Source organism: Hyposmocoma kahamanoa, unplaced genomic scaffold (genome assembly GCF_003589595.1).
Source record: "Hyposmocoma kahamanoa isolate Upper Pololo Valley unplaced genomic scaffold, ASM358959v1 80, whole genome shotgun sequence".
Taxonomy (NCBI): Eukaryota; Metazoa; Arthropoda; class Insecta; order Lepidoptera; family Cosmopterigidae; genus Hyposmocoma; species Hyposmocoma kahamanoa.
In genome coordinates, this window is record NW_020654051.1 from 6,218,168 (window position 1) to 6,243,164 (window position 24,997).

General features: G+C 37.2%; 2 protein-coding genes across 3 annotated transcripts in view; both read right to left on the reverse strand.

The window, feature by feature from the left end:
• The window catches only part of LOC113233833 (unconventional myosin-XV), a 164,701-nt gene that overhangs the window by 118,436 nt on the left and 21,268 nt on the right, over positions 1-24,997 (reverse strand). The gene's annotated exons all lie outside the window — the stretch shown is intronic.
• On the reverse strand, positions 39-1,662 carry LOC113233948 (extensin-like). The gene is made up of 2 exons (XM_026469183.1): positions 1,633-1,662; positions 39-1,316 (listed from the first exon to the last, which is right to left on the reverse strand). Exons 1-2 carry the CDS (start codon positions 1,660-1,662, stop codon positions 129-131), a joined length of 1,218 nt encoding a protein of 405 aa, XP_026324968.1. The 3' UTR covers positions 39-128.

Here is a 24,997-nt window from a genome sequence, read left to right on the forward strand (position 1 = left end):
ACAAAACATTAAATGAAACACTCTTTAAAATAATAATTAGTTTAATTTGTTCAATTATTAACAATGCATACTATCCATTTCACATATAAATAACAACAGCTTATTTAATAGTGACTACAACAACTAGTTTACAGGCAGACTGGATTTGGTAAAGCAGACGTTAATGGGCTGTGAGGAGCCGGTGTAGCAGGCACGCAGCAAATTTTAGGAAGAGGGGGAGGTTGGAAGCATATTGGTTGAGGCGCGGGTAGGTCGAGGCAGAAGGGTTCTAGAGGAGGAGGTTGCATATACATTGGTGGTGGCGGCGGCGGTTGCACGTATAGAGGTCCTATAGCCGGTGGTTGAAAACTAATAGGCTCGGGTGGCGGGGGTTGGACCATCATTGGGGGAAATGGTGGCACCGGTATGGTGACGGGGCTTAGAGGAGGTGGCTGTATTGTTACTGGCGCACAAGTCGGTGGTTGTACGGTCATTGGAGGTAACGGAGGAGGTTGCACAGTCATGAGGGGTAATGGAGGAGGTTGTACGCAAACGTTGCCTAGAGGAGGTGGATGAACTATTATCGGGGGAAGCTCTATTAAGAGTGGAGGTGACGGAGGTAGTTCAATCGTGAGCGGCGGGGGAAGCGGCGGGGCAACATGCATTGGGGGAGGAGTTGGTGGTGTAATTGTCATAGGAGGGGGAGGTGGAGGTGTTATATGTACTGGTGGCAGTGGCGGGGGTACTACTGTAATTGGTGGTAGCGGCGGCAGGGTGACTTGCAAAGGTGGAGAACATGGTGGCGTTATAGTTATGGGTGGCTGTTGGGGAACTTCTACTAGCAGAGGAGGTGATGCGGGCGGTGTGACGCATATAGGAGGAGGTGTAGGTAGGGAAATGTAGACCGGAGGGGGTGTAGATGGTGCGGGTGGTGCATGTAGTCCAGGTGGTGTAGGTGGAGCGTAACCATGTGAGTATGGGGAAGCGGTCATGTACTCGCACGGTGGTCCAGGGAGTGTAGGTGGAGCGCATCCATGTGAGTATAGAGAAGTTGTCATGTATTCGCACGGTGGTACAGGTGGTGTAGGTGGAGCGCATTCATGTGAGTATGGAGAAGCTGTCATGTATTCGCATGGTGGTACAGGTGGTGTAGGTGGAGCACAAACGTATGAGTATGGTGAGGTTGTCATATATTCGCACGGTGGTCTAGGTGGCGCAGCTGGAGCGCAACCGTATGAGTATGGAGAGGCTGTCACGTATTCGCACGATGCAGGGGCATAGGCATATGGCGATGGTCCTGCACAGGGATCCGGACAGTACTGGGCATTTACTGTGCACTGGAATAAAGAACAACACAAAATATGACTACTAGGTTATGGAACAATAACTATTGACAATTATTAAAAATAGTAACTTAAAATATAATACTAACGCACACACTCAACATAACGCACACACTAGGGAAAGCCTGGGTTGCGGATGCCATGGACACACACATAGACAACCACAATTTACACCCAAACTCACGAGAGAAATAAATGTAGGCCATACAGATATTTCTCCCGGCCGGGGAATCGAACCTGGGACCTCTGCATGGTAGTCCCGTGTGGTAGCCGTTCGGCCACTGAGGCAGTAGTACTAGAATTCACTTACCAAGCACAGTGCCACTACAAGGGGAATCATAGTTGAAGCCACGTCTTGTGACAGAGAACTACTTACCGATCTTCTGCGCCCTTAATTTATACATTAAACATTGCCCCAATACCACATAATGCAATAAATAAAACAATTATCTGTTTAAAGTCGCAAAGATGCAATCGCTGACATAGAAAACGAATACAAAGATAAGACACGTTAAGTTTTGTAAGAATGCGATAGAAACTTTCAGAAAGTAAAAAAATTCTGTCAAACAATCTCGCGTATAGTAATTTTTCTCTTGCGGAATTCTTGCGCACAGAGATTGTGTTCTAATGGCATTCGACGACTATCGTGGACTGAAACTACACTTTCTGTAGTTACAAGTAATTGATCTAACCATCTACCAGCACGTTTGTAAACGGACAACAAGACATTTTAGTGTTTTTTTTACACATATTTAATGGTTTCCTATTAGGTGTATTATTTGCTAAAATGAAATGGGAATAGCTGTTAGCTTCCGCGCCGTTTGATCGAAATGACCAAATGCTATTCGTTGATGAAAAAGTAGATAATTGTCCTCACCAATGATAGTGAGTGGTTCTGAAGGGGTGAGGTATATCTCAGGGTGGCGGTTGGGTAGTTGTTTACAATTAAGTTCGGTAAGTGTTACCGTTAATATAAACGATATTATTAATGAAATAGCTCTTTTGAATTATCTTTACTTCATTATTTCAAGTAATACTTATCATTTGAGAAATGCGTCATAATATAGAATTATGTTTTTTGAAATTATTACATCAAATAAAGTAGTTATCATAATATTTATTTTATTAGTAACCATAAATAAATAAATATTAGACAATATCACAAACCTTGCTCCGATCCCAAATAAGTAACTAAAAAATTTGTGTTATAGAAATCGGAAACAATGTACCACAAACACCCAGACCGAGACAATATAGAAAAATTAGTTTTCTACATTGTCCCAACCGCGGATCGAACCTGGGACCTCAGAGATGGTGACACCATGAAAACCGGCGTGTAAGCCACTTGATCACGGAGGTCGACAAATCAATATTTATTGAATATCATGACGTGTTTACTACCTCGATATTCATAATTATATTTGAAGCCGTAGAGCTCCTTGTGAAAGAGTTCGTCCAGGGTAGTACTGCCACCTTACCTATTTCTGCCGCCAAGCAGTAACGCAAGCATTACTGCGTTCCGGATTTGAACGGTATGGGGTGCTGATGAAATTACAGGCACATGAGACTTCAACATATGTATATCTCCGGGTGACGGGCGCTGTGGTAGTGCCCTTTGAGCGACAAATATTATAAAATAAAACAATAATGAAATTACGTCACAAAAAATAGTTTGTTATTATTATTGATACAAAGATGGCAAAAATACAAAGGCAAATTCCTTCGGACCGATAGGACTTGAACCAGCGTCTGTTTGCCAAACCGGGGCTACCGCTCTCCCAACTAAGCTACAGACTCGCAGATCGCGTTCTATATTGGCAACTTCACTTTTGAGTTGGTTACCTACGGGACAGGCTATGCCTAGTGTCGGAGCCAATGTAACACGCGCCGGAATAATTTAATCAATAAAATAAGTTATATTATGTTTATGATATTCTCAACTATAAACCACATTAAGAATATTTTATTTAAAATAGTAATTTAAAAATATAATAAACAAAGTTATTAATTAAATGTTATACAAATTTTATAATTTGTATAACATTTATTTTATAGTATGTAGAAAATTAATGTAAATTTTATATTAACTTATCTATTATTTTCATGCCATACTGGACCCGTTATACCTATACCTAAGCTATTGCAACATCTATGCTTACTTATGGAAACAATAAATTATTATTATATTTCCGGCAAAGATAAAATTGTAGTATCTGCATGGTAATACAACAATTATATTCATTTCTTAGTTTATCAACAATCTTCGTCTATATTTAAACCAGAAATTGACAATATATACCACTTTTAAGAACGTAATCGCGTCTACTATCTCGGAAATGGCACGTTTCACTTTTCTTAATTACGCTTCAATTTACAGTGACATAACACATTAGCGAGAATTATAAAATGTATGCCACTGGGCTATTTTTTATGTATTACATAGTAATTTTCGACTCTTCAGCATTAAAGGGTTTGTTAAAGTTATGCATTTTTTATTGACAATTAGCTATAAATATTATTATTTATAATCGAATTTCTGGCACAACATCTCCTTTTGTGTGAATTTTTTTTTAATTAAATTTGACCAACTTCTACTGTCCTAATTTTTTTCTTCCGATACAATGAAGTCATCCTTATAAGAAACTGAGTCTATTAGCATAAAAAAATTGTTAATTGTATTTCCTTGGTATTAAAAAATATTTTAAGAAATTTGACCAACATTTGCTGTCCCGATTTTTTTCGTCCCATACCTACAATGAAATAATCCCTTCATATAATAATAATAATAATAATAATAATTAATTAATTAATTAATTTTTTAGGCCTTGGGAGAGGCAAGAGTTTAAAATAAATACGATAATAATAATACATTTCTTTATTTCCTCCACAAAATTTAGATATAACCATCGAACAAATTTGATCTTATGAAATAGCAATTTGTGGATACTGGTGCCTAAGCTAGGATACCCTGTGTTTTAGGTCACCAGTCCTCCACCTTCAGTAGATTCATGAAACTGAGTCAATCAACACAAAAAAATAATTATCAATTTTATTCATTTTTATGACCAATTCACGCTTAATATGACAATTTACTTGTATCTTCTATGGTTTTGGATTTCCCCATACTGTACCATTAAAAGAAACACTCTGTATATCTTCATTGGACACCAGAACAAAATATTGATACAACGAAATAAAACATAAAGCATACAACAGGCGTAGCAATCAAGGAGAATGAAAATCCTCAAAGAGAAGCCCCCCTTAGAGCCAAAGGAGGCCGCAAATTCGGAACGGTTCAGCGGGGCGTTAATAGTTTGCGCGTACATTGCGCGCAAACGTGTGTCTTGTGTTGAATACATCCAACACAAGGTACAATGTCACACACCATCGTTCCGAATTTGCGGCCTTACAGTTTACTTATCCGCTTACGCTGTGTCCGTTACCGCGGTCTCCTCAAGTATAACCGAAAAGCTTGTAGAAGTCCTTGTCAAAACGAATCATCTGAGCCCACACACAAGTCACCTGGATTGCCATCGGAACGAAAAAAGGCGCAACTGCTGTATAAAGTGCTTATAATACTTGTGCTTTTTTTTTGTTACGACAGCAGTGTACACTGTTGAGGAGTTCCTCTCAGATCAGCTCTAGGTCACCATAACACTTTATTTACTGCCTCTGTGGCCGGACGGTTACCATGATGGTCTGCCACGCAGAGGTCCCGGGTTCGGTTCCCGGGCCGAGAGAAATATTTGTATGGCCTACATTTATTTCTTTCGTGAGTTTGGGTTTAATTTGTGGTTATCTATGTGTGTGCCCCTGGCACCCGCGACACAGGGTTTCCCTAGCGCCGAGCTAAAATAACCGCATTATTAAAATAGCTACATTGTTATTGATGTAAATTAATGTTTCATTAAACAATTTCTCAAGGCATGCCGATAAGAACCACGCTAGTAATCTCTTCCAGGTAACCTTACTAAATAAAAAGAAGAAAGAAGAAAGAAGCCGTGGTAGCCTTAACGGTTTGACGGTAGGTACCGTCTCTCAAGCAGAGGCCGCGGGTTCGAATTCGGGCTTGCACCTGTGAGTTTCTCGGAATTTAATTTGAAATTTATCAGTTGCCGACCGATTCGATTTGATATCGTACGATTTCTTTGCATTTTTATTCACAACACCCGAATCGAACGTCAAACTGTACGAAACCGTACGATTACTCGAACTTCTCGACCGGCAAAGACTACAAATGTTATTCAGAACACAGTTATCGAATGAAAGTTACCGAACGTCGTATTGTTTATAAAGCAAGAGTCACTAATAAGAGTATGGAAATCACTTATTATTTTAAATAAAGTCTGGATTTTGTTTAATTTTATTAATTTATTTTAATACAAGACTAATGCATTCCCGTATTTCAGGGCTTTAAAGTCTTAAAAATGTATATAAAAGGGTTTTCATTTTTCTTATAATCTATTTCACCGACTAACTTCGTAAACGCTGTTGGATAACGATATCGTATCCGAAGCGAATATTTTTTGCAGTTTGAAGCGAGTTCTGAATCGGGGTCCTGACCTTTTCGGAAAACATCCAGATGAACCGTGCACGTCGAGGAAGGTTCACAATTCACGGAAAACGTGTGAAGTGCCAAACCCATACCCAGCAATGGAAAGTATAAATTGGGTTAATAATAATTTAAAAAAGACAGGCGGTCTTGCGAGCGTTATTTTTGATAAATCACTCTCACTTTGAACCACTAACTAATGATAATCAATGTAAAATGGTTTTGTATTTGCATCTCATTGCAAAAACATCTCTATAATAGTATATATTTATCAGGAAAGCCACAATAAGCGTAAAAACCCATTTATGTGAACAGTAAAAATCTGCTTAATCAAGTGCTGCGTACGAGGTTCAGTCGACACGCTCGTCTTGATGTCAAGTTCAGTTCATTTGAATGCGCGCTAAAATCGCATACGGAATTGGTACGTTGACAGGGTTGCCATGAAACTCTTTTTTCGTCCGTTTTTAGTAAAAATACAAAACCAATTATCTAGAAATTCATAGGGGTGTTACATTTTTTTTATTAATTACATTACAAACGAAATTAAATAAAATTTGATTCAATTGGTAATTATAAAAACCAATAAAAAAATAAATACTTAAATACATAAACTAACAAAAAAAAAGAGCTGCGCATTCTAACTGCCGCTCTAACGGGTCGTGGTCCATATAATAAACACCTTTTCAATCTAGGTACTCGTATCACGGACAGCCTGCTATGCAGAGCGTGTATGGAGGAAGAGGAAACGGCCGCGCACATTCTGCTACAATGCTCCAGCGTGGCCAACTATAGGACAAAGTTGGCGCTCCAAGAAGTCAGCAAACCCAAGAGGGCGATGATGATGATGAGATTCTTGGAAGAGCTTGAGTGGCACGAGTAGCACCCTGCACCCACCATGAGCAAAATAGGCGTCTGGAGGTCGAGTTGCGGACAACAGCCCGTTACACCATACCATACCAATATAATAATTTTCTTTGTGTAGACTTCCGGTCTAGGGGTGGGCCAGTAACAGTCACGTCCTTGACGAAACAACAATATATGTAGTTCAGCATACAAGAATGTAACTGACATGTAACCAGGAAATCTGCATCCCAATCAAACTTTATCGACCTTTGAAATAAAAGTTTGACGATCTCAGTCCGTTGAGTGGTTTGCATACAGGTTTTCATGGTATCGCTGTCCCCGAATTAGCGGGTTCGGTCCCCGACCGGGCCAAAATAGAAAAGCCAACTTTTCCCACTGTTTCCGATTTCCATAACACAAGTGCTTCAGTTGCTTAATTTGGGATCAGAGCAATATGATTGATGTCTGACGTCTACTACGTATATTATTTATAGGTACCTAAGCTTATGGGTTATTAACTTATTTATTAGCTAACAACATAAAAAAACAAAATTCCATGTTAAAGTCAAATACTCATCAAAAGTCCCGAAATTATTATTATTAAGTCAAAAAGGCAACCCTATGAGTGTCCTAAATAAAGTTCGTTGAATCCGGTAAACAATCACTTCCGTGTTCCATAGATGTGGAACTGAACGCACCCTTCGAATACTAATAAATTATAATCCAAGTTAAAGTAGAAGCTAGCTTCTTATAGAATTTATTTTGAGCTAAGTGGCGATTAAACTTGGCCGGGTTGCAAAGGTGCGTTCGGTATGCGTTTCGAGTGGCGACCTCTAGAGCTTTCTAAACTCACGTCCAAGATTGTCTGCCTAGTTCAATATCAGAGAAATTGTTGTATGTAAATTAAAGTTAACTAGATGCAGTTGACAATTTATCTGTTTGTACATATATTTATTTGTGAACAGCACTAGGTTATGTTAACTTTAATAAGGACGTGGTTGCTTGTCTCCTGGTAAGACAAACATCGTGAATAATTAAGATTGTACTGATTTATGTACACCTCTTTATGTTTTAGTGAGTCTAAATATAAACTCTAGTTAATGTAAGGTTAGATGCATAATTCATCTACCTAGGTTTATAGATTCGTTTCTTGGAAGCAAACAGATTTGATATCGGTTAAAGTGCACCTTTAAAAAAGAACGTTTCATTACAAATACCGCATATTTTATTCAAACCAAGTTTAACTAAAGAAGTAATCTATAAATAATAATAATACATTTATTTCAGAATCAAATAGCTATTGTTTTTATCAAGAAAGAACGCTTTAAAAGCAAATTAAATCCAGTTCAAACAAAGAAGATACCCACTACACTTAAGAACCGAATATTACAGTACCTCTATACCTACTTCTGCCGCCAAGCAGTAGTGTGACCATTACTGCGTTCCGGTTTTGAACGGTACGCGTGCTGGTGAAATTACAAGCACATGGGAGTTGTCAACTTATGTCACAGGCTGTCATGCAGCTCCCCATCAGGCGTACTACTTGTTCGCCCCGTCATTTAGTCACTATAAAAAAAATGTAATTAGTGATTGAATGCAGACCAGCCAGGCAACATTCAGACCCCAGATTCTTAGAGTTTCCCCTGTAATACCATTGACTATATATAGGTACCTATTGTAGAAAGTAGTCAGCTATGTGATTCGCATAGTTTATGCCTGCTTAGGATGGCGTATTTACTAACAGGAGTGAACTTTGGAACCTTTGTCGCCAACTCACACAATCTTAATTTGAAACACCAGAAAATCTTGATAATGATTGGTCGTCGTTTCAAATTTAAAAAGAAATAACAAATTTTGGATTGTTAATATAATTTAAACTCGACCCTATTGGCATATCGTTGAAATTTCAATACCGTCAATACTTATTATACAAGTTACGACGTTATGATATTATAGGTATTGAAATTTCAATCAATGTGCTGCCATCTAACGGTTTATTGCTGAACGACGACGAATTGGACTATTGTTATTAATGGTTATTAATTTAGTTCTCCAAAAAAGAAGCGACCATATTGCAGGGGTATGAGCTTTACTTTCGTTTCGTAAAACAAAAAAATATTTCGATAAACAGATAATTGAAAATTTATTAAAATAGTACTTACCGATCTTATAAAATACAATCACGGTTAATATTTTTGGTGCGGTTATCATTTTTGCACTCCAAAACAGCACAATAAGGCATTCATCTACGATTTTAGAGAATTTTCATGTAAGAATGACACAACCCGAATATACAAAGCGAAAATGGCGGATTGAGCTCAGATACGTCTTTCGAGACCTAGACTCAACTCACACTGGCGCAAAGTCGAAGCGTCGTGACGCGTCATATTTTTCACCTATAGTATATTCATCTCTATTTTCCATTATTAAGGTACAAATTTGTGTTACGCAAATATGGAAACGGGTGACGACGCGCGTCGACGCTTGGATGCAGTGGAGCGCCTTCGCGCGTCACTTGAGCGCAGTGAGGCGTCAGACGCCGTCCAAACTGTCGCGCGACGCCAAGCGTTGTAGTTGAAAAACAGGACGCGACGCTTCAACTCTACGCCAGTGTGAGTTGAGCCCTATATTTGGCACGCGTCTGACGCTAACTAACCACTTCTATTGTACTTATTGTTCTGTGGTGATAATGCAGAAAAAAAGACTTGCTTAGAGTGGTTACAGACGACGACTTTTAGCAGCGTGACTGCAGCTTTTTCAGTCGCGATGCAGTCGTTAATCGTCCACCTTTACACACACGCGCGCAATGTTGCCAACTTAACCACTTTGTCGCTAGATTAAGCGACATTTTGACAACAAAAGCGACATTTTGTTTCTATTTAGCGACAAGAAAAATTTTATGACTTATATGGCGCTTTTTAAATTATGTTTTGTCTATTTACGTTTAATATGATTGGTCTTTAAAACGCCACTGTCTTTTAATTTTGGTCGAGTATTAGTTATTTGATGAGTACCATAAGAGTAGATTTTTTATATGGAGTGGAAATATAGTTTTAGCGACAACTAGGTACTTTTAAGCCTTTTATCTAGCGACACTTGCTTTATAGTCTAGTTGGCAACATTGCACGCGCGAATGAAGCAGCGATACAATCGCGCAAACGCGACACACGTCTTGGATGACTCAACATAGGTATTAAGCGGCGGGGCCTCGATGCAATCGCACGTTTGTATCGCTGTTAAAGTTGCCGTGTTTAACCGCTCTTAAAGACTCTAATAATAGCAGGAGATTCATGTCGCTTACACGCGTTCATTTTTAATAAACGAATATTTTCCTAAACTACCTAACTTTTTGATAGACAAAGACCACGTTTATGAAGCGCACACAACAATACTGCCGTCCAAGAACTAAAACGCGGTTAAGTGTCAAGTGGTTAAATCGTTGACGATAGTGCAATTACGCGTAACTAGCATTTGATTATGAGTTTCCATTTTGGTAATTTAGTGTCCAAATCAAATCCTCGTATCTATTATAAACAACTGTTATTAGTCCGTGCAAAAATGAAAGTTGCAACCATTGAAATAACAAAGTAATAACGTTAAATCTCCCTACTGTAAAAATTTCGTTTGTGCAGAATACGCGCCTTTTATCAATGCTACATGCGCGGGTTTGCACTATCCCCGACGAAATATGCCTTTTAAATAGCATTGGATAGAGCTCTTACCCTAATGATGCGTAGCTAAAATATCATTAAACAATTTCAATATTCTTAAACTGTGTTCTGGTTTTTTATGATATTTCAAATAAATGATTTTTTTAGTTAGCGGTCGGCAATATATAAAACAAAGTAAAAGAAGAAAAAGTATCACAAAACTGACATTAAATTCTATAGTGAAAACAAAATATTTTGTACTTGACAAAGTAAACAAGACTTTTAGGGGGTGGATTCCACTTGTCAGCACGCATCAACACGTTTGTTGTTAAAGCGTGCAGATTATACCACATATTAACACGTTTAGTTTGGACGCAGCGTAGGAGCACGCAGGATCGAGCGAGTTGATAAATCTTGAGGCTCGTTTCTTTGAGAGCTTACGAATGAAATGACCATTCGACAACGACTTCAAGTAGGCTGCCATTGCAAAGAAAAATTAGGCGGACGATCAAATGTGTAACAACAATAAGCAATTGTGTCACATTAATAATGACGCGCACATAGTCATAACCCCGCACTAGGGAAACTCTGTATCGCGGGTGCCATGGACACACACAAAGACAACCACAAATTACACCCAAAGTCACAAAAGAAATAAATGTAGGCCACACAAATATTTCTGCGGGCCCGGGATTCGAACCCGGGACCTATGCGTGGCAACCATTCGGCCAAGGAGGCAGTTGTTGCAACAGTCCAAAATGTGAAAACACAACAAAGAATCAGAAATTGGTCATATACATTTTTTTATCGAATTTAAAATCAATATCAAGAATCAGAATAAAAAACCTGTCGGACTGGAGCCATACCTGTCGCAAATTACAACAATATAACTGCAAATGATGCGCGGAAGACTTTCTCCGAGGAAGGTCCCTACGGACCGTTATGTAAGGAGATGGAGGCTTGAGGGACAAACACGACACTGTAATCTTCATTGTAGTAATGACAACTTGAATATAAATTCCGTAACTTGTTTCCAACTTTATGACGACGAGGATCTATCGAGTTCCAGAGTTCGATTTCTGGTTAAAACAATTTTAAAAACGATCTTTCAAAATTGTTCTGATTGAGGTGCCATCGTTACTCGTAATAAAATCAGGTAATGAATAATTTACTGTTTTTAATTTAAGGCGAAGTATTTGGACGCGAACCTGGATTTTGAGAGGTGAGGTGTGGGGGGTTGCCGTTCGCGTGCCGCAATCCGCGCGCTTGAAATTAATATCAATAAAAAAATAACAACAGGTGGAGAAAATTTGACACCGGTCCGACGTGGACCAACGCCCTACAGCGACTGACGGGCAGCGGGCGGCGCGACGAAAAACCAAATACAAAGACACGACAACAAGCACATAGAATAATTCGTGAGGTTCGCTGTTTCGTTCCGTGGCTTAGTTGGTATAGCGTCTGGCACGGTATGCTAGAAGATGTCGGTTCGAATCCGGCCGGATCGAAGGAATTTTTTCTGAGTGTTCAAGCCTTGTATTAATAACAAGTGTATTTTAGCTTCAAAATTTAAGTTTTGAACATAAGTCATACTTTGTTTGTAATTAGAAACCGGATCCTTTCCTTAGTTTGCCACCCTTTAGAGGTGGAATATTTTCTTCAAATTCAAAATAACTACTATGAGGTACTCTTTCCAACAAAAAAATAATTATGAAAATTGATTCACAAAGGCCGGAGTTATCGCGTAACATAGATATGTACATACAAAAAAGAAAAAAAACATAACTGTCAAATGGAGAACATCTTCCTTTTTTGAAATCGATTAAAAATTTAGATTACTTAGATATTTTGTTCTTAAATAACTCCTTCTAAAGACTTTAATTTTAGCCTATTTTCGGGATTTTATATGATCGGATAAAATACATCTTACCGTGTAACGGATTAGTTAGCACATTCTTTAGACAATATCCTTATGAATATCGTATATTTTTTGTAAGACCGTTATTGAAAAGTAAATACCTAAACAGTTTGATCTAGCAAAACAGTTTTTCTCGCTTATCCTCCGGTGACTCACTTTCGGGGAGTTTATTGTTTATTGAACATCACAATGTTTTACTACCACGACATTCAATTTTTTTGTGAACTTACTTTACTAGTTCGTTTTAATTATTAGTACAAAGATCGAACACAGAAAAATTCATTCTATCGGGCTGGATTGGAACCAGCGTTTTCACTATACCGTCTAACACATTCTTCCAACTAAGTTACGGAACGAACCAGCAGACCTTAGGAGTGTTTCTAAATGCTTGTTGCACATCTTTATTTTTGATTTAAAACGACTTTTTGCGAGAAAGCCATTTGTGAGAAATCTATGTATTTTGTTTACTCGCCACCGATTGGTTAAATTCTCGACGTCGATGAATGAAATAAAAAACTTCACTTACTTAAATACGCCAACACCAGTCCCCGTAATATGCGGCCTCGATAAAGCTATTATATCCCCATTTAGCTCTCAAATTCGAGTGATAAACGGCATTTTAAAATTTTATCACAATACATAACATGGCTAGCACTGTGACGTCACATTTTTATGTCATCGCGAGCGCGACGACCAATGACTTCAAAAGATTAACATAGTGCCAAACATAACTGCAAGGTCATAGCTGATTTCTGCACAGTAATTTTATCAACGTCAAAATTGAGCGCGACAAACGAGACGAACAGAAATTGTAAAAACAAACAAATTGATATCCATAAATTATTGGAAAAAGGTGAGGAGAACATTTTTAATACAGTTCAATACATGAGAGTAATTAGAAATACGCAAATTGCAATGTAATGTAAAATTTAAAAAAATGAAACTACAAAAACCCGTCATTTTTTGTTTCATCGTTTTCGCGGCGATGATTAAACGACAAAGATATACGCAATTTCATATCGTTGTCGTTGTTCTTAAAAATATACAATAAGAAATGAAACTATTTTTGAAATGAAAAATTAACCTAAGAACTCGATATGTATAACAATAGTTAATTACCAACTAAAATAAATATTGTCACGGGGAGGTTTATCACACATATACTGCCTCACTACGGCCTAGTCTAGTTTGAATACTCGTATTACAACGAACTAAAAACATATTAATGACAACACAAAATTGAAATACGAGCAAAACGGATGCAATAACCGTAATAAACGAGTAAGCTAGCTAGCTATTACCATCGCGTTTGCAGTCCAGATAAAAGTATAGATGTTACGCTTATTATTTTTACACTATGATTACCGTCACACCTGTTCGGCCCCTGTAATAACAGTTTAGTGGCTGAGATAAATGTCTACGGGCCCGGCGACAATGATATACAGTTGCTTGACACTCTGATTACGACTTATTTCAAATTTCTTCGAGTTTCGATGTAAAGTTCTCTACGTTTTTGCTCAAATTGAGATACGTAATATTTATGTGTATATGTTGGACCTTCGCAGTTATCTAAAACAAATGAAATTTGTAGGATATTCGGTTTAGGTCTGTTGTATTCACCTTTTCAGATACACAGGGGCTTTAAATTTCGGCATTCGTCTATCAATGTTCTTCCCTTTAATATCTAATTTAAAAAAAAACAACTGTCAAAAATGACAGGTTGCGGTAAATGACTCGGCAAAGGAGGGCAAAACGAAACCTGCGATTAGAAGATTAGCAAGAAGAGGCGGTGTCAAACGAATTTCTTATGATTATAATTAATTTACGAAGAAAGAAGAGGCGTTTTGAAAGTATTTTTAGAAAATGTCATACGTGATGCTGTAACTTACACGGAGCATGCGAAAAGAAAAATCGTTACTGCCATGGATGTAGTCTATGAATGAAATGTCTATTATTGTCTATATTCATAAAAGAAATTTAACTTCTAAACTCAAACTCGAATAATCGTTATTTCATAGGTAAGTAAATTGCACTCGAAATCGTCTTGTTGATTAAAATCTATTGCTAATTCGTAAGGCAGATTTTCCTAAGAATGAGCATGAACACCTAGAGTGGGGTTGTTTTTTGTAAATGTACACTTGCACACATTCATCATTTACAATATTTAATTCAAATTTTTATTTATGGTCACTACCACGGATTTTTGTCACCCAAGTACGCAGAACATTGTATATAGCCTTTAGTATAAAGTTTTCGTTTCACTAAAGTTTTAAACCTCGTGAATGACAAATTTTGAATATCAACCGAAATCTTATTATAGAAGTGTATACATTGCCCCCTAAATTAATATGTGACTTTGTGAAGGCGACTATCAAGAACAGCTAGTTTATCTTTATTTAGTGAACAAATTAGTCCCTTAATAGCGCAAAATGACGACACGATAGAAAGTCTCTAATAACAATCATAAACACCTGTGATGACCCACATTGGCACGCACGTCTACTAATGCTACCTTAAAAGATGTGGATCAGTCACAGGGGCCCACGGCCCACCTCACAGGTCCCGTTATTTGCTGATTTGTGACACACTAGCCGGCCACCAGTTTCAATTCACTTGTTGTGAAAAAAGACCGCCTTCGCTTCGTTTCAAATGTAAATTTTTTGATCTGCTAGTTTGTATATTTTTGTTGAAATCGAATGAACGTCCACACGAGGGCCTAAAAAAGAAGAATGAAGAATTATTTTTTTTAATTATTATAAATTAGCAAACCGTGTCAGACGCTATGCCAACTAAGCCACGGAACGAACCAGCGGAACTCGCGATTTTTTCCATATGCTTGTTGTCGGATTGGATCTTTGTATTTGGTTATCAACGATTTTTTAGCAATAGCGCCATCTATGAAAATATTTCGTCACCCAGTCAGGCACCTTTACAGCTACCACCCCTGGCTATTGATGTCGCTATTAACTGTCATTAATTTTTTTTATTGAATGTCAAAATGTTTAATCACCATGACATTCAATTATTTATTTATTTATTTAGTAAGGCTTACCAACTAAACACATACAGATACGTTAAATATTTATAAAAACGAAACATTTCAAACTAGTATTATGCATGCATTTAAATTAAATGTATGCACTGTATTACATAAAGGTAATAATTATTATTTTGGAAGCACGAGAGTGTGACTAGTCTGTCTATACATATATGACTCGATAAAATCAAGTTTACATTCAACAATTTATGTACTTTCAAACAGCAAAAACAGATAAAACTGAACAAAAGTAAGCAAGAATCAGGCAAAAATTAAAATTAAAAAATTAAAAATTCAGCTAACCAAAAATAGCTAGATAGCTTGCTAAAGACCGTTAACTTCACAAGTAAAATATTTTTGGATTATTATTTGTGAAATTACTCCACTAGTTTGTTATAATTATTAATACAAAGAATGATTGTTCGCGCACGCAGCACGTCCAACGAATTTGTTCGAGACCTTATTAAAAGTAATAGACCATAACATCGCGGCATAATAAAAAAGAAACTTGTACTATAAGTACCCAAATTAACCTTCATAATTAGTAAAGGTTTTATGAATGGCTTAAATGCGTTAATTACTTCTAAAATGTTATTTAAACATTACTCAACCTTGCATCATAATTGTTCCAATTCGTTATTATGACATAAATATAACTCATTACGTTTGTTAAGTTGATATTTCTTTACGTAAAGGCTGTTCACAGTTTCTTGTGATGCGGTTAGGTTAGTTATGGCAGAGTTAAGACTAAGCTAAAGTTTAAAGCGTGATATGGCAAAGTTGACAATGAAAAACAAACGACAGTCGCAACAGTACTTTAAAGTGACATTTATATTTTCTCAGCTTTGAACTATGTAATAATATATATTGAGTAGCAGTAGAACTCCTTGTGAAAGGTTCGTCCAGGGAAGTACTGCCACCTTACCTATTTCTGCCGCCAAGCAGTAATGACAGCATTACTGTGTTCCGCTATTGAATGGTAAGAGCGCTGGTGAAATTACAGGCACCTGGGACTTGTCAACGTATGTTTCAAGGCGACGGACCCAATGGCAGTGCCCCTCAGATCTTCGCGATTTAAAACTCTGATAGGCACTGCAACTGTTATGGACAGGCGTGTAGCTTACCATCAGGCGCACGACTTGTTCGTCCCGCCTGGGTATTATAAAAAAATATAATATCTACTACTAAAATGACGAGACGAAGAGCTGTTTTGCTGAAGCAGCCAATTTTTGTTATTGTAACATCTACACGCTGCTTAAACCATATAACGACAAACTGTTTGGTAGATAATGATGGTGTAAAATTATTAACATACTTAACGTAATGCAATAAGACCTATTTGTTCTTTGTTGTTGCTGTAGGATCGTGTTACCCGTAATTTCGTGTAATTGTTACATTGTTTGAACACGGTCAACTGTGACAATATCAATAACCAGTAAGTTTTTTTTATAAATACTACATTTACGTAGCGAATTAACTTGAACAACATATCGTAAACGTAGTTTAAAGATAGCGACTGAGTAGCAGGTGATCTCACGAATCTCACCCCCGGTAAGTGTACAATTGTGCCAGTGGCACGGCTGCGCGTGCGCTGACCCCGATCCCACAGCGATCGCTTATGCAACGCGATGCGCATCTCTCAAGTTAAGGCACTGTGGGAGTTTGGTCTATGAATACAATAGACTCATTTATTTAATATTATCAATATGACAATATTAAAAATTCACACTATAATACGAAGAGATAATATAATCGTCATTAATATAAACAATAACTATTAATGTATAGTAAGTAATAAAGCGAAACTAAAAAATAAATAAACACAAAATATTGTCGAAATACGATGTCCAAATATATTTTATTTATTTTTTCATAATAATAAATACATTTACGAACCTAGCTGAAAGAGGACCAGGGCTAGTATTGAGTCATGGAAAAATGTCCATTTTGAAAAAATAAAAAATCATATTTTCCGGATATTTTTCCAATATTATTCCCTTAATTTTCCACATTTGACGTTGAAAAATCTAAAACATTAAAACAAACAAGAACATGATTTCCAGAAATCTCCAAATATTGTAAGTGTTTATAATACGGTTGCTGGCAAGGATCTGATGGTCATATCTTCAAAATCGACAACAGGAAACACGTACTACATACATGAATAAAGGAACGGAAAAAGTGATATAATCAAAAAATAAAAGCATTATCGAGCGCGTTGTACATTCTAGAGCCGTTCTTATTCATACTCTATGTTTATGTTTGCCAGTTCAAGGTAAAGAATAATGCCACGAAAGAGACAGAGGTCCTTACGTTAAAAGTAGGTTCGAACGTATCTCAAGTATTGCTCGTACTTCTAGGTGCCTACTGCTCGAGTTTTTGACGACTGACACGTGTCGATCTAAAGAAATACGATATCGAATATCTGCTTCTTATATATTTACTCGATTTTGTCTGATTACACATGTTGTTAAATCATTTGTTGCTTACAAATTTACCTACTCGTTTTGTTTGATCACACATGTCGATCGTCAAAAAATCGAGCAAATCTTTAGCCACCTCAGACACGTCAGTCAGGACTAAGAATCAGCACAAATAATTACTATCCGATTTTGATCAAATCATTATCATGATAAGTATGACACTATACTATCTTGATAATTTCAAACACTTATTTTATTATATTAACTTCTAATTGTCAGAACGAAACATCAGCCCAAATAGTTATTATCCAAATTTTGTCAAATCATTATCATAATTATGAAACAAAATAATTATCTTGATAATTTCACACACTGATTTTATTACACTAAACTTCTAAGTCCGCAAAATTTAACACGAAGAGCACCGAATATAAGGAACAAATACGAAAAACTGGACATCTCTCAATGACAAACCACTGTTGCCATTGAAAAAAAAAAACGGACGTACGACCGCTGGCACATAGACGATGTAAACCATGAATTCAGGTTCAGGGGGTCTACTCTCGATCTCCGTCCGAAACAATTACTGCCAAATAAGCAATACTTGACCAAATGAAAAGACGCGTGATGCGAATGACGCTTCATACTTGACAATTGTCTTTTAATTTTGTCGAATATTACTTATTTGACAGTAATTGTTTCGGACGGAGATCGACAGTAGACCCCAAGTTCGGGTTTCAAGTAAAGCTAAATTGGATTACAATTATAATATCCAAATCTTGATTAAGGACAGTCACCCCGGTATTACATCAGCAACTAAAAGGACAACACTGATATGGCAGCGTCGGCACATAATGTGTACATACCCTTGCATGCGTACACTATTATACCCTCACTAAAACAATGTCTGCAAGCATACATTTAAAACAGAGGTACATGCGATTCTGTATTGACGCGACAGGTTCATTGGTTAACAAGGCGACTATTGTCGAATATCTGAAGATTTATCTATTTAATGAGGGAGTAATGAATTCATATTATAATGTTGCTGAAAAACACGAGGCCCAATACCACATTATACTGATTAAACAAACGAGTGACGGCGGGGGCCCCGTGTCCCAGTGCAGATACATGTGACAATTCTGGGAACTAAAAGCTGCTGCAGAATATTTTACAGCTGCGCAAATAAGTCTGAATACACTGAAAATAAATCCTGCTACCTTGTTTCTTATGACAAATAGTTTACTTTAGCTCAATGCTCCCCAGAATGTACAACTGGATTGAAAACGAAAAATACATTGTAAGCAAATTTTATATGCCCTGTTTCGGTACACCAATAAAGTGCACTACTTTCGAAAATTTCCAGGAAACTTTATACGACACCATGAACGTTGTCTATTAACTCAAGTACTAGATAGCGATAGAGTCTATAATTTATTTATTTATTTATTTCTTACACATATGTAGAACTAAGGGCTATAAAATCTTTAACAAAGACAACGACCGGAAAAAGAATGTCGCTATGGTTAAAATTAAAGATTGCACAGACGATGACCACATGGAACTGCCTTGCGGTATAAAAACTAGATAGCTAGTATTTCCACACGAACGCAACGGAGGAGGAAAGAGCTAGACGCTCGTTCCAAACCGTTGCATTCGCCCAAAGAAGTTCAGGAATTTCTGTGGATGACTGTAGAATTTTCGCTGTGGTCAGCCGTCATGGTCAATTCACCCTTTAAATAATAATAATAATAATTTATTTCGGACCATAAAGTATCCATAGTATGTTAGTGAAATAACTTATATCAGGTTTAGTAATAATCAGTGCAACTTAATTATATTTCAAACTGGTCTACGTCCTTAACTTGCGCTATCCAATGTTTCAGGATAGGACAATCATACCTTCCCGCTATAGCATTTAGAGTGCTGTTAGTACTGAGCCTCACGCGATTCATCAGCGAGACAATCTTTTTGCGCATGATGGCCTGGAAGCTGTCCGTGTGAACCACCGCGAACATACCCGATGCACTACACCAGCTTGGCAGTCCCATCAGCATTCTAAATGCATTATTATATTGCACGCGCAGGGCGTTAAAAGTGCGTTTTGTATACCCAACCCACAAGCTGCTCGAGTAAAAAGATTGATTATAAGCTTTAAAAAGCGTTATTTTAATTTCGTAGGAGGATCGAGCAAACCTGCGGGAAAGCATATTACTACGAACCGCCAACGCACTTGCGCTCCCTTTTAACACTCAGATCATCGTTTAGATCACTTGTTAAAATATTGTTGTCTTGTGTTCTGTCGGAAAAAAAAATCATTTGAAAAATGGCATTTTATATCTGAGAGCGATTGAACGTTCCGACTAATCAGGTCTTATCAACTGGCAGGAGCAGATGAAAATGATGAAGAAACTAAACCTCAAGATACGCGAGTATTGAATGAGAAGTTAATTGGAAGGGTTTGGGTACAGCTTCTAACTAAACGAACATATGTAGACTCTTCCCCTTTAGTCAATTATTACGGGGGAAATTTAATAGTTTGTCTTACGTAATGGCCGAATTTGTGAATCTGCATACTGGCTCTTGTACTCTACTTTTGCTTCGATTCTGCAATTAATGTCGTTTGCATTTGTCTGCCATTGAATATATAGGGAATGGGTTACGGAAATAAGAAACGAAAGTTCTGGGGGCTAATGTCCAATTTCGCACTACCTTAGTGCTGTGAAAGCATTATCGATGTTATTCATATTACTAAGAGTAGTGGTAACATTGTATACCACGGTATAAAACAATTGCTAATGTGTAATTTTTACCGACTTCAAAAAAGGGAGGAGGTTCTCAATTCGAAAGTATTTTTTTTTTTGTGTTACGCAATTACGCTCGTTACGCTATGTGAACCGATTTTGATCATTCCTTTTTTGTTGAAAAGAGGATAGTCCGGTATTGGTCCCATTTAAATTTGAAGAAAATATTCCACCTGTAAGGGTGTCAAACTAGGGGATGAAATCGGTTTCGCGCACTTTCCGGTAACGTATTTCAATAAAACTTGGCAAATAGATGTAATATGAATTGCACGAAGTTTTGAGGTACGTTTTTTTTTATAAAAGATTGTAATTGACTATTATGTCAATTCTCAAGAAACGACCATGCGCACTGTAGTAGAAATGTATTGGTAAAATTTACACCAGAGGAGTGGAACTGCATGAAACCAGCCCTCGAAAAATATAAACGAATGATCGCACTGGAAATAGGTACCGGTATTTGCGCTCAAAAATCGAACAAATGACCTTTGAAACGTAGGCGACATAAACTGCCCTAATCTGCATTCTACGACAGATTTTGCCCTCTGACATGTTTGGCGTACCGTTTATTGGATGTTTATGTTTTAGCTTAACATGTTATTTATGTCAAAAAGTGTCATTGTGGCAATAAAGGATATTTGTATTTTAGAAACATTATACAGGATTACAACAATATCCAACCCTTGACTAAGAACATCGAACATGTTACAGGGAACTTCCCAACTGGGAAGGTACAGTCAAGAGGCGGCATAGAGTTGGATTTAAGTCTTAAGTGTCAAGCTTGACGTGCACTTGACCCTGTACTCGATGAGTGTATAAGTAAAATATGCATCCAATTTAACACCACAACTTAGATATTTTAAATATAAGCATCATTTGAATCACTGGTTAAGAGGTAGTAAGGACTTTCATTATCTATCCGTATTATATACAAACAAATGTATATTCAATGCTGCAGGAAAAACAAGATTACGAATATCATATTGGTTATACGAGTAGAGTAGGTGTCCCATGCCACAATGAAATGACTTGAGCCATGAGGTGATAATCTGTAATAGTTTGTTTACATGAGTCGAGGACGAAGTGCAAGTAGATAAATATTGTTTATTTCAATTTTATATTTAACTGCCTCCGTGGCCGTACGGTTACCATGCCGGACTGCGACGCAGAGATCCCAGGTTCTATTCTCGGGCCGGGAGAAATATTTATATGGCCTATATTTAGTTCTCTCGTGAGTTCGGGTGTAATTTGTGGTTGTCTATGTGTGTGTCCATGGCACGTTGCACGGTGGCTATGTTGAGTGTGTGTGTTATTATTATTATATTATTATTATATATTAAATACTGGTTAATAAGAAAAATTTAGTTTTAGTAAAAGAAAAAAATTCAAACTCAAATTGAACATTATTAAAACATTTGTCATCATATCAACTAGTCTAATCGAGTCGATCACTGTGGTGGAACAATTTGAAAACAATGGACAATCGCTGTAGACCTATCGTGATTCAATGCGATAGCGTCTAGAAATTGTGCTCGTTTAAGGATTTTAATACTTCTAGTCTGTTTCTGTCAAAAAGCATTGAAAATCATGTGTCATAAATAATAGAAAAAAAGCGAAAAAGGAATTACTTAGTAACAATTTTAAATCTTTTGCAATTCTAGCGGTCATGGAAACATTGTTATGTTAATATTAATTTGATAATCAAAGTTAAGCGGTCATTCTGCTCTATGTAATATAACACAATGTATGCGAATATTTTTGTTTACTATGGCGAGTGAAAAATAAATATGGATGTCGGTCTCCAATAATCTGGCAAATCTATCAAAGGCACTTTAGTATAATATGATCTTCCACTCATAGTCCGCTTCGTGTAAAGTTATTGCAGGATGAATTTAAAAAAAAACATGCAACAAAAAGAATACAATGTACCATTGACTTACAATTATATGGACGTCGGGTCCGCGCTAAAAAGTGTCCGCACTTGTAAGGCGCTAAAATCGTACACAGAGCGCCAAACCCCGCTTTAGTCTTCATTTGTTCGACTGGCAGCGCGATACTGCGATGACATTACAATTTAAATTTCGAATAGGTTGACTTGGGACATTTTTTTCGTGGTTTTTGTATTAGACCCGTCGTCCATTTATTTGTAAGTCAATGACATGTACCTAATAAAAAAGACAAATCGATTCAAAGTAAACTCGCTAAGTGCTAACACGATTGAAATGTTCAAAGAAGTTGCTAAATCGATTAATTTTTTTTTTAACTAAACACAGGGTTTGTCAATAGAAAATCAAAACTTATTTCAAATGACACTAACCTTGACTTCCAAGTCTCTGAAATATCCACAACATTTACAATTGCAAAACGGATTAATAAAACAATTTGGGGGAACAATGCGCGCACGCAGTGGAAAATCGCTGGTTAGCAAACAATTGCTAGCATTTGTCGCAGAGTGCCGTGCGCCCCGTTTCGGCTCGCTTGCGAGGCTATAGGTTGCAAGACTTCTTTTTCTTCTTAGGAAATTCCGAGGGTTAATTAGGGCTAACGTTAGCGAGAGTGATCAGACGCCAGATGCTAGCCAAAATGGACGGAAGACTAGTGGGAACCGATTGGGCCGAAGTTGAAGACCGATAAAGAAGAAGTGACACCATACAAAGGCACTATTTACACTGATACAATCTCGTACCGTGTTATAGCAGCAGTTACACACTGATTAAAAGAAACATTGCTCGAGGTAGGTTTCTTTTGATTTGGACTTATCAAACAAGTTGCAGAACAACCACCAAATAAAACCAAACAAATTATTACCCAATCAAATACCAATGAACTTACTGGTAGTGAGTCGATAACCGGTCCTACCGAGTAACTGGATACGCTGACAAATTTCATAACTCAGCCGGTTAATTTGCGACCAGTATCAGTTGCCACATTGGGGACAATTGTAATAAACTAACGTGTAAGAGTATCGCTATAGACGTAATTAAGTTTTGTGATAAATCTGATGAAAGAAGAATTGAGAAAAGAAGGTCATTTTAGAATTGTCGCAAAATTATACCTGCTTCTGGGTTCAAACTCTAACAAGAATCTGCAGGTCTTAGGTAAAACTCTTATACACGTCGAACAAGAATATGATTTAAAGTCTCATTATCAATAGCACCGGCGTTTTGTAGCAATATAACATGATGAAATCCAGTTTCGTGTTTTTATTTCGGATTTTATTTTCAGAATTATTTTACCAGGTGGTTATTTTAACAAATAACCTGTTTTAAAACAAATTATTTTCTAGTACCAGCTGTCGTGGTGCTACCAACGTTTATGAATAACGCAAGTTCTAATTGAGTCATAATAGAACAATAGAGTTTATAGTGCGTTTGGTTATTTCAGATTGAAAGTACCTACGACTGATTAGTATAATCGGCTTACGGTAGCACTGTTTTCATTTAGTTGTCCCGTTTTCCACAAACGTGAAAGGCAATTCGTTGTATTATTTTCGCAATGATTCAACTTGTGTTTAATAAATTCATTTGAACGAAACAATAGAATGTGGGATGAACATGTACGATAATTTTAACAATCACAATAGCGCATTAAAAGTCAAATGCCGCACTGCACTCCGTAAATGTAATACAGGATGTACTCGCGAAAGTAATCCCTATTAGTTAGCTGGTAAGGATTGCGGTAACAGTATAGTAACTAATGTAATCAGAGCTGTCGTAGGTCATCGAGTCCTCATTATGATTCCTGGCTGTTGATGCGTAACGCTGCACGGGGAAGACCTCGATAAACTGGCAGCGTTCTCTTTAGCAGTCAATCAGAGACAATGACTAATTGACGATTCTTTAGAGTAACTTTATTAAGGCGGGGCCGCACGGTCATTAGAGTTGAAAAAACGTCGTGTTTTTGCTTTGTATCTAAACTCTGTTAAAAGTGATGCGTTCAGAAATCACAGTGTAATAGTTTTTGTGCGTTAAGTAATTGGTGGTTATGTAAGCGTAGAATAGAAAAGCGTGAGAATGGTTTTTGTATACGATATTTGTACGGTCTAACGGGATGACAGTATTCAATGCTAAATAATTCTTATTAAATCAATTGACGTTAACAAAAGGCTTGGTTAATCGCGTTGAATAAATTAGTGATCACTTTTCATGTTGGCGTTGCGCCCAAATGAAACATGTAGGTGTTTGTCAAGGAGCTATTCTAGGCCCATGTTGTTTCTTTACAGGCACAACAGCTTTGTTAGTTTTACATTTATCGCATCTTTCTACAGTATATAGATAGAAATGTCAGTGTGTCATGCTCGAACAGAACAATGTTGAAAACACTGAAACAGTCGACTCACGAAGACTTGCAAAACTGTTTAGCGCTCTTTACGAACACCGCATAAACATTCAAAATAACATATTCGGGACAGGGTCAAGCTAAGTGTGAGAATAGGTATGATAGACTAATTG